The 12,139-nt window shown below is 39.5% G+C and overlaps 1 protein-coding gene across 1 annotated transcript; it reads right to left on the minus strand.

The window, feature by feature from the left end:
• Positions 1-6,778: 6,778 nt before the first annotated feature.
• On the minus strand, positions 6,779-7,879 carry LOC135982045 (trace amine-associated receptor 4-like). The gene has a single exon (XM_065587264.1). The coding sequence runs from the start codon at positions 7,877-7,879 to the stop codon at positions 6,836-6,838; it is 1,044 nt and encodes a 347-aa protein (XP_065443336.1). The 3' UTR covers positions 6,779-6,835.
• Positions 7,880-12,139: the final 4,260 nt, after the last annotated feature.

A 12,139-nucleotide genomic window follows, 5' to 3' on the forward strand; every position in this document is an offset into this window, starting at 1 on the left:
ATGTAGCTTCATTATAATCTGTATTTTATATAAATAACCCTATAGTATGAATTCCCCCGAAAGACAATTATGCTGTGTGTATGCTTAACATTTTGTGATCTTTCTACTTTTTACACCAAAGATATAGAAAGTATAGTGTCTATTGAAGGCCAAATCCTTACCCCATTAAAGTCATTGAGAGTTTTAAAAATGACTTTGATGGAATTAATATTAGCCCTTATGTCTAATGAAGTTTATTCCTACAAGCATTTAAGCATGTGTATAACTTTACTCCAATGAACAGTACTACTGAAATCAATAGGTCTAGCCACATGTGAATAAGAGTGTTTACAGAAAAGGAGCTTAGTATATTATCTTCCTTTAGTACGTTGAAATGATATATGACATTAACATGCATAAGAAATATCACGTTTGCTCAGTAACAGATTTTGTAAAAGTAAACTCTCAGAGACTGCAAACACATGAAAAACAAACTTTCTAGCCCAGCCCTGCAGTCCTCACATTGGTAATTATCAGCTCACTAATACCATTTACAGATGTTTTAATCTGTCACTGGAATAGCATAATTATTGAAGATGATCCAGCTGTTCATCTCTAGACAGTTTCTCAATGATCTTGCCAAACATTTTCAGATTCAATTGATTTCTTTATTCTACATAGTGGTTCAAATTATTTTATGATACAGAGACAATCATGTCCTCTGAAAGAATCATTAGAAAACTCTTTGTCATACAGTCATTCCACTATTGCGACTGGAAAATCAAATAAATTGCAGTTCTTCTAGTACTTTACAAAATGCAGCTGGTTACATCATTACATGGGAGTAAAATATGGTTTACCTGATCTCTCTCTATAATTCATCTTTTCATAGAAAACATTTTTGGCTGGGATTTTTGCTTTTGTTTCCAGTGTTTGATTTCAGTTAGAAAATCCTCTGATCCAAGTCAATGAACAGTTTTAGAGCTTATCTGTAAAATGTGCATAATTTTTTTCTTATTACCTTACAATGCTTGTTTGGTTGCTTTTTTCTCCATAAGACTCCTTTGTGGCAATTCTCAATGAAAATGCATTTGAAATTTTCCCTCTGTTCCGATCCGATTAACTGGGATGCTGCTAGTATATATACAACAAAGAAGACCTGTAGCTGTCTCTGGTGAGTTTACAAGTCTCCTATCGTGTCTTTACTTTGGCAGATTCACTCTATAACTCTTCATTCTGCTGCTGCAACTGAAAAAAATTATTCATAAACAACCTGGTGAGGAGATTATTTGATTTGGTTCACAGCCACATTGGAAATGGGAGGATGAACTTTACAACTACTTAAATATGTTGAATATAAAGCCATGGAAGGTCTTTTAAATGATAACTTATAAGATTTATGGAACGGGGCTGTCATTTACTCTGCTGAGTAGGGCTGATAGAAAATAATCTGTCAAAACTGCTTTTTGTTGGAAAATTGGGTTTTTGGGTAAAGACATATTTTTTGCAATAAGTGCCTGTTTTCAGTGGAAATTTTCAATTTCTCATCCAAAAATTTAATGGCCACAAGCGAAAATATTTCATCCCAAGTCCAAAATATTTCAGTTCTGAAGTGCTGCCACAGTGCCTCATGGGAATTGTAATTCCAGTGCCTAACACTCCAATTCTCCTCTCTCCACGCTCCATTCCAATTTCCACAGCCAGACTTCATCTCCCATAATGCACCGTGGCCATGGAACTCTCATGCTATATAACCTCCACTCAGCCAGAGCGGAGACTGTGGTACACACATCACAGAAGATGTAGTCCAACAAGGGAGCGCAACCTATAGAGGAGAATGGGGCCTGAGGCACTTGAACTAGAGTGTCCAGGAGGCATTAGAGTAGCAAAGAACCCAAACATTTTCCAACCAAAATGAATGATTTTTCATTTTCATTGATATTTTCCATGAGGGAAAACCCTTATTTTCTAGTGTTGATGGGACCCTAATCTTTCTGAGAGGTTTCTATGTTCTATTGCAATGTAGATGTTAAATTATAATAATTAAGTTTCAATTGAAATAAATGAAAAAAGGAACTACTTTAATGACTTCTAAAACAGGGGAATGCCTCATAAGAGAAAGGGAATCTAAAGATGGTGATTTACATTTATGGATGGGCAAAATATGCTAGAAATTATAAGTGTCTCGTTCTCCTTTTTCCACTTTCACAGCTCAACCTTTGACCATTTCAACCCCCTAAACATTATGAAGGGTCTTGAATGATCGTGCTCACCATTGTAGGGATATAAAAGAAGGACTAACAGTGATTCCCCCAAGTGACAGTGACCCCCTCATAATTTGTCCCCCACACTTTAAAATCCAACAGTTTCACCAAGTACAAAAATCTCTTGGGTCTTCTGTTAAAACTTGTAAGCTACTGTCTGTAGAAACCATTGATTACATCTATCCTGTGAAAGATACTTTATTACTATGTAAAACTTACAAACAAGTTAATTGACTTTGTTCTTGAAGTAATTGATACAATGTAAACAAACACTATAAGCTGTTAAGTGACTTTCACTTCATTCAACGGCTCCTAGGACAGATCCCCACCCTCTGTGATTAAAGGGCCGGGAGTCTCAAATGAATTAGCACACACACTGAAAGTGGTGGAGACAGTAAATTAAAATATGGTTAAGATATGAAATGTATGTTGATGAATGCTTGCTCACATAAATGGTTAGGGAGGTGCCAGCCTAGAAAGGGAGTATCCATCGGCTGAAGAATGTGTCAAGTAGGACCACCAGACAACCCCCTGAGGGTAAACTGGGATCCACCCCATCACCTAGAAGGATGAGAAACACAAACTTTGGACAGTGTGGAGCCACCAGGAATGTGCCACTTTGAGTCAGCAACAGCAGGATGAAACAGTTCCCATAGACTAACATAGGAATTAATTCCGATAAGAATGGACTCTAAAGACTGATGACTTTGAGTCTCTGGTTCTGCTGCCAGCCTCCAGGAGCATCAGGTGCACCTGACACAGACTCGGCTCCATCCTCATGACCAAGATACCTGGCCAGTAACTTGGCATGAGCAACTTCTAGCCTGGTAACTATAACACCTAGACAGAACTTGAATGAATGATTGTGTGAATGAACCTCTCTCTCTCTCTCTGTATATATATATGTGTGTGTGTGTGTGTATAAGAAATAAATAGTCAAACAATGTTGTTTACTTTTATCTTTTGCTTTATCAGTATATTTACAATAAATGTGGCATCTTTGCCTTATCCCTCTTAATAAGATCCTGCTGGTTTTTATTCTATTGGTATAACACCATGTGTCTCTGCATGTCTAAATTCAAGCCACAACTAGACATACAAGTAGTGAAATACCACAAGGCAAACTGTTCTCACTGTATCCCTATCTCTATCCAAGGCCTCACTTCAGGAGACCATCCCTACTGAGCAAAGCACTAAAGCATGTTCTTCACTTTGAACACAAGGTTCGGTTCTACTGAGTTAAACAAACACTTAAGTTGTTCTGCTGAATTAGAACTCAAAACAGTAAGTAACACATAGGTAAAAAGAAAACTTGTTCTTGTGATATTTTCAGCCAGGATTCATACCCCAGGTATTTAGATTGCTTGGGTGTTCTTTAATTTTCTTCTAGCCTGCATAGGTAGCAGTTGTGTATGTTTAAAGAGTACAGTTTTAAAAAACAATCTGCAAGCAGGGAGTGGAGGAGGTAGCGGTCCACTCACAGGCTCCAACTCCATGTCCATAGAAAAAAAATTAGCAGGTGCTTAGCATCCACTGGCAGCCAGCGCCCCCGGCTCCCTCCAGCACTTTTTGCTCGCTGGCGAGCCCGCTGATCAACTCCTCTGCCTCCCTCCCAGTGCTTCCCGCCCATCGCAATCAGCTGTTCCCCGACAGGCAGGAGGCACTGGGAGGGTGTGGGATGAGTGGGGATGGGGCGTGCTTGGGGGAGGGGCGGAAAGAGGCGGGGAAGAGTCAGGGCGGGGGTGGAGCAGGGGTGGGAAGAGGCAGGGTGGGGACTTGGGGGAAAGGGTGGAGTGAGGGAGGGCTTCGGGTGGTGGGAGGTAGATAGGAAGTTGCTGCCTATGAGTGCACTGGCATTGCCTGTTAGCTTCCACATCAGCTATGGATGCAAGCAGCTAGACGAATACTACAGAAATCTGACCAGCAGAGGAAATACAAAAGATTCGGGAGAGAGATTGTCATGCAGCATTCTCTTTCTTTTGCAGGCAATTCTTGGGACTCAAGGTCTTATTGTATAATAATAAAGTACTCATTCTGCCAGTTATTTGGGAGCCAGAATTTAACAGAGTTCTATGTGAAACAGCTTTAGTCAAAAAGTTCTTAAGAAAAGTCAGATTAATTATGGGTGTTTAAGATCATGAAAACTCTGCAAAAAGACTGTTTGTTAATGAGACACCCATTATATCCTCTCCCCAGAGCTCACTCATTCCCTTTGCTGTTTTGCTGCATTTTCCTGCTGAGGGAACATGAATCTCACATGTGAATCCTCAAAGAAAAACAGCTTCTATAGGTCTATTCCCTGAGCTCTGTCTGATGTCCTGAGCAGTGTTCAAGGTTTTTTAAAACATTGTTATACATCTGACAAATCACACTCCCTGTATAAACTAAACACTGAAATTATTTTAAAAAGTCACTTTGAATCTGGGAAAAAAGAAGATGCTAACATGCTTAGTGGCATGGCACATTAAGGGCAAAATGGTAGACTTCCTGAATAACAAGGACTAAAAGACCAGCTTCTCCAGTCTGCGTTGTCCTCCATAAGTGTAAGCAGCACAAAGTGGCCTTAAAGTCTCTGGAAATGGCCAGCCTTAAACAAGGAAATTTTGCATTGGCAAAAAGCTGGCAAGGGTAGCACAGCTGCCTCCCGCATCGACTGCCCCCTCCCCACAATGCCTGACATAAGGAGAGGGAGGGTGCAGTGGGGGTGGGGGCAGAGCCCCATTATGTCCAATCCTCCAGTGGCTTAATATCTCTGTACAGAAATAACTTGCACTGGAGATGGGCAGCTCCAGATCGGGGAGCTACAACTAACTCTCTGCAGCTCCTATCTCTAATCAAGCCTTACATGTCTAAGTATACAAAGGCCAGTATAACCAGCCTCACTGCATTCCTTCCTGGCTCCCCAGGGTCAGGAGCCATGTCAGGGGCAGCAGGGAAAAAAGGGGATGTTCTGGAGAGGGGTTATACAGAAGCATTGCCATGCGCGGAGCTGACAACGGGAACCCTGGTCACCAGCCTCTGGGGGCTGACAGTGGGGCTATCAGCAGCCCGAGGCTCCCACTGTCAGCCCCCAGTGGCTGATAAAATTGCAGGGGAAGCCTAATATTGCAGGAGCTGCAATTTCTGCAATATCACAAATAAAGTAGGGCCTTAAATACAAGACATTTTATCCGTTTTTTAATTTTTTCCCAGTTTTAAAACTTTATCTTATCATTGTTGTCTCTGGATGAAGATACATAGTTTCATAATCAGTACAAAATTAGTATGACAGATATGAACTAGCACTACCCCTTCTCCACAAGACGTCTTCTTTGTCCTCTGGCAGGGGCTAGGTGGATTTTGGATTGGACGGTAAAAGAGAACAAACCTAGGCACCACCATCTGCCCTCCTTCAAAAATGCCCCACTTCAAAAAACAGCCATACTTGGTCAGACAAAAGGTCCATTTAGTCCAGTATCTGATCTTTCAACAGTAGCTAATTCCAGGTGCTTCAGGGAGAATGAACAGAACAGATAATCATCAAGTGATCCATCCCCTGTCGTCCATTCCTATCTTCTGACAAACAGAGGCTAGGGACACTCAGAGCATTGGGTTGCATCCCTGCTCATCCTGGCTAATAGCCATTGATTGACCTATCCCCCCAGGAACATATCTAGTTCTTTTTTTTAATCCAGTGATAATTTTGGCCTTTCACAGCATCCCATGGCATCCACTGAGCCCCCACATGTTTTTTGGGACTCATAAGGTTCTCAGCTGATCTCAGCTTTGGTAATGCATGGAGAAGGAGGTGATTTCTCAGCAGCTACAACCCAAACAGAACACTGAATCAATGAATATTCAGAACACTTTCCCGCTAGAGATTTAGTTACTCTTTTACTGGTTGTATGAGACTAGCTTAGGTAGCTTCTATGTAGATAAAGATCAGTTTTTCAACCAGAGAAAATACTTTGGGCTTAGTCCTGTTACCCTTATTCATGCTGAGAACTAGAGAAAGATACTCTCAATTGGAGTAAGGGTGGCGTCCATTTTCAAACATGGGCAACTAGATAAATTAATGCTTAAATACTGTACTTGGAGGTTCAAACTGGTACTGGGACAGAAATTATATTGTAGTGTAGTTGTCAAAATGATCACTGTGTATACAGGAACATAGCTGGACAGAATGTACTGTATAGTTTGCCAGACGGTTCTCTCACTTCCTACTATCTAGACAGACAGCTCATTAAGATAGCATGCTAATCCTTAAACAATACCGATAGAGCAGTGGTGGGCAACCTGCGGCCTGCAGGCCACATGCGGCCCAACAGGGTAAGCTGATTGTGGACCATGAGACATTTTGTGAGACATTTTGAGGATGTTGACCATCCGCAGGCACAGACCCCTGCAGCTCCCCATGGCAGTGGTTCACCGTTCCCGGCCAATGGGAGCTGCGGGAAGCTGCAGCCAGCATGTAACTGTTTCTCCAAAAAGCATGTGCAGATTCTTGTAAATGTTGTCAATATATAGGGCCCTATGTGACCTATTCTAAAAGATCTCCAGAAATAGCATATGCTATTAATGCTAATCCATTCATAAAAGCCCTACCTGGCTAACTAAGTATTTGTGGGAAATAAAGTACGAGTAGAGGATTCTGGTCTGAAGATTGTACAAGTCACAATCATTTTAAATGCTTTGCGAAACCAAGAATAAAATAAAGCGTAAATGATTGGATTACAAGTAGAATTGAAGTATCCCAGCCAGAGGAAGGCATTGTACAAGTCTTCAGGTGTGGAGAAGTTAATAAAAGGATCAACTATCGTAAGGATAAAGAAAGGCAGCCAACAAAAAACAAATACCCCCATGACTATACTTAAAGTCTTAGTTGCTTTGTTCTCTTTTTTTGTGGAGATTTTGTTTTTCATTTCAGAGACACATTTTATTGCCCTGGGGATTTTAGCAATTTGTCTAGCATGTTTTCTTGCCACAGTAAATATGTGGACATAGATCCCCACCATCACTGTGCCTGGGAAAAAGAAGGCTATAAGAGAAGCCATCACTCCCCAGAGCTTGTTAAGTATGAAGACACAGAAACCACTGCAGTCAATGGAAGCCACATATTCTTCAATGCCATCAATATTCAGCTCTGAGAAAACTAGGCCAAAAGCCAATAAGAATGGGACAGTCCAGCTAATTAATAAAAATAATACTATCACAGGGATAGTTATTTTGGTGACATAATGCAGAGGGTCACAAACTGCATAGTAACGGTCAACAGAGATAAAACATAGATGGAAAATAGAGGTGGTACAGAGCATTATATCACAGCAAGTATGGAGTTTGCAGAAGAGGTCTCCAAAATACCAACATGACTCAATGGACCTGATCATACTGTAGGGCATAACCATGAAACTAAGCAAAAAGTCAGTAGTTGCCATGGAGCAGATCAGGAAGTTGGTTGGAGAGTGAAGCTGTTTGAAATGAGCAATGGAAATGATCACAAGCATATTCCCACCCATTGTGAGCACTATTGCTCCCACCATGAAGATGTACATTGCCCAAAGACTGATTGTAGACCTTACATTTCTAGGACATGAATTGTTAACAAAGTCAAAGCAATACTGCATGTTCTGTGGACTCCAGAGTTTAGATGAATTCATGATTTGGGATCAACAACAGTAACTTTTTCAAAAGTATTACAATGCAGCCAGTCCTGGGGAAAAAGAAAATAAACAAAGTGACATGAACAGTAGCAACATCTGCAGACCTGTGTTTCAGATTAGTTGATTAACACCTAAACTTAAAAATAATGGGCCTAATTCTACTCTCGGTTTCAATAACATCAAATCAGAACAATTCCCATTTACTTTAGAGGAGTTACTCCAGACGTATACCAGTATAAGAAATAGCAGAATTTGGCCCAACAATAACCAAAAAAAAAGGGGGGGGGGGCTGAACCGTTTCCTAAATACTTTTGAATCTTAAGGTGCTCAAAAACGCTAAGGAATATTGAATATTTTTGCTATGCAGTTTACATTTTACACTATAAGCACTATGATGATAGGTTTGCAAAATGAAAGCCTCAAACCCATGACAGTCACCTGATTTCCACAGCTTTACCCATCACCTCATAGATCTTTGTTCCTGAAGGTACGTTCAGAAGAGACATTACAGCATCAGAAAACCCAAAATGGTTGATGCTATAAAGATTTTAAGATGCAACACTTTGTGAAGCTGGCCAGAGTGCAAGCTAAAAGAATGACAAAAACTCACCGAGACCTTTCTTGTTTTAGCATGCTTGCCAATAGATCACCGAGAGTATACTTGCAGACAAGTTTCTCTTTGTAATATTAATCCACCGAGGTGCATACCCTCAACACATACTTGGCTAGGATTAAGAGAAATATAATAGCATCGTGCTGAGGAGTCATTTGGGTTTGCTGAACAATCTGTGCCTCAAAGCATTGAAAGATTTGAAAAACAGGTTAAACAACACCAGTTTAGTGAACTGTGTTTATTCTTTATTATGGATAATTGTTATTTAAGACTCTGTTTTTATTTAACCAGTATTTACTATTACAAATATACATGTGTAAGAAGAAAAAAACCATATATGTCACCTCACGGTCTGCACCCTCTCATCTACCTGCTACTCCTTATGCCAGCAAACTGCTACACAATTCCTAGTGCATACAGCAGAATCTCAGTTAACAAACACCTCAGGAACAGAGGTTGTTCGTAAATCTGAAATGTTCGTATCACAGAACAAAACATTATGGTTGTTCTTTCAAAAGTTTACAAGTCTATATTGACTTAATACAGCTTTGAAATTTTACTATGCAGAAGAAAAATGCTCTTTTAACCTTCTTATTTTTAAATGAAGCAAGCACAGAAACAGTTTCTTTACCATGTCAAATCCCTATTTTAAAACTTTCCCTTTATTTTTTTTATGAATTCACATTTAACACAGTACTGTACTGTATATTATCTGCTTTTTTCCCCTCTCTACTATCAGATTGCATACTTCTGGTTCCAAATGAGGTGTGTAATTGACTGGCCAGTTCGTAATGGTGTTCATAAGTCTGAGGTTCTACTCTAATAGAATAAAAGTGATGGAGTTTGGCCTGAAAAGGTACATCCTATATGCTAGTGTGTGCATGCATACGCACATATACATAAATGTACACACATGCTATGTATATGTTATTAGAGTTTGGGAGTTTAATTAACATTATTTCACGGTAGTAAACTAAAGAATTGTGTTCCCCCAGTAATGCAAGAAGAGTTTCTAGCAACATCATAAACCACAATACTCAAGTTTTGGGAGTTTCTCATGCTACAAAGTCCCCAAATTTAATTAGATACTTAGATTCTGTACACGTCAGGGACTCGTTCTTCAATAGAATACAGATTTTAATCAAATCAACTACCCCCTCTGCAAGCCCCATTTCTTCCTCCTTTCAATTCTATAGGTCCATATCCCTTCTCCTGTGTTAGCTATCCCCTTTATTTGTCCCTCACCTATTCCTGCTTTTCTTTTTTTTCTCCCAGCTGGTCAGGTTCATATAAAGCTATTTCTGGACCAAAGAGTACACGAAAGCTTTCTGGCATACTTTTCTAAAATCCATTTGAAACTCCATTGCATATGAATAAGAATATGAATATTTGCCATTACAAACATATTGCAGGTTTACAACAGGTATGCCAGGCTGATATCAAAATGTAGAGCCATTATAGTAGGGTACTTTATCTTTTATAAATAATCCTCTAATATGAATGCACCCAAAAGCCAATTATGCTGTGTGTATGCTTAACTTTGTGTAGTCTTTCTTCTCTCTACTTTTTACACCAAAGATTTAGAAAATATCAGATTTATTTTCGGCTATATCCTTATTCCATTAAATTAATTGAGAGTTTTAACACTGATTTTGATGGAAGCAATATTGGACCTTACGTCTAATAAATTTTATTCCTACAGACATATAAGCATCTGCATAACTTTACTCCGGCAAGTAGCACCACTGAAATCAATAGATCTACCCAGAAGTGAATAAGAGTATTTGCAGGAAAGGATCTTATATTTGTATATTATACTATATTGTCATGCTTTAGTACTTTGAAATGATATATGACATTAACATGCATAAGAAATATCACAGTGTGTGTGCTCAGTAAGAGACTGCAGTCTCATGAAAAACAACATTTCTAACCCAGCCCTGCAGTCCTCACACTGGTAATTATCAGCTCATTAATACAATTTATTGATGTTTTTATCTGTCACTGGCATAGCATAAGTTCTCAAAGATGATCCAGCTGGCCTTCTCTAGTCAGTTTCTCAATGATCTTGCCAAACATTTTCAGATTCAATCGACTTCTTTATTTTACATAATGGTTCAAATTATTTTATGATACAGAGACAAACATGTCCTCTGAAGGAATCATTAGAAAACTCTTTGTCATACAGTCATTCCACTATTGAGACTGGAAAATCAAATAAATTGCAGTTCTTCTAGTACTTTAGAAAATGCAGCTGGGTATATCATTACACTGGAGTAGATGTTTTACCTGATCTCTCTCCATATTTCATCTCTTCATTGAAAACATTTTTGGCTGGGATTTTTGCTTTTGTTTCTAATCTTTGATTTGACTTTGAAAATTTTCTGACTCCAATCAATGAACAGTTTTAGAACTTACCAGCAAAGTGTGTATACATCTGATTTTTCTTATTAAATTTCAAAGCTCATTTGGTTATTTTTTTCTCTCCATATGACTCCTTTGTGGCAATGCTCAATAAAAATGCATTTGAATTGTTCTTCTTTTTCTTATTAAATTAACTGGGTTGCTGCTAGTATATATATACAGCACAGAAGACCTGTAGCTATCTCTAAGGAGTTCACAACTCTCCTATCGTGTCTTTGCTTTGGCAGATTTACTCTGTAACTCTTCTTTCTGCTGCTGCAACTGAAAAAAATGATGCACAAACATCTAAGTGAGGATATTATTTGTTTTGGTTCACAGTCATCTTGGAAATGGGAGGATGAACTTTACCTCTACTTCAATATGTTAAATATATAGCCATGGAAGGTCTTTTACCTTAGAAAGTTTATAGGATGGGGGCTGTCATTCACTCTGCAGAGTAGGACTGTTGAAAACATTCTGTCAAAACTGTTTTTCATTGGCAAACTGGGTTTTTGGCTAAACACATTTTTATATATTTTTTTGCAATAAGTGTCTGTTTTCAATGGAAATTTTCAATTTCTCATCCAAAAACTGAATGGCCACAAGCCAAAATATTTCAGTTCTGAAGTGCTGCCACAGGGTCTCATGGGAATTGTAATTCGAGTGCCTGACACTCCAATTCTCCTCTCTCCACACTCCACTCCAATTCTCCACAGCCAGACTTCATCTCCCATAATGCACCATGGCCATGGAACTCTCATGCTATATAACCTCCACTCAGCCAGAGGGGAGACTGTAGCACATCACAGAAGATGTAGTCCAACAAGGGAGCGCAGCCTATAGAGGAGAATGGGGCCTGAGGCACTTGAACTAGAGCGCCCAGGAGGCATTAGAATAGCAAAGAACCCAAACATTTTCCAACCAAAATGAATGATTTTTCATTTTCATTGATATTTTCCATGGGGGGGTGTGACGGGTTGGATCACAGAAACCCCCTTGGGAACTGCCACCCAATGTACCAACACTACCCCTGTTCCTGTTTTCCCTGCCAGCTCAGGACTCCAGCACCCTGTCTTGCTGAGCCAGACACTCCAGTCTGCTCCAACACAGACCCAGAGTCTGAATCACTTGCCCCAAAGCTGCAAGTTTACCTGAAAACAGCTCACAGAAGTATGCTTGTCTTTAGCACTCAGATGCCCAACTCCCAATGGGGTCTAAACCCAAATAAATCCGTTTTACCG

The sequence above is a fragment of the Chrysemys picta genome, chromosome 3, assembly GCF_011386835.1.
Source record: "Chrysemys picta bellii isolate R12L10 chromosome 3, ASM1138683v2, whole genome shotgun sequence".
Lineage (NCBI taxonomy): Eukaryota > Metazoa > Chordata > Testudines > Emydidae > Chrysemys > Chrysemys picta.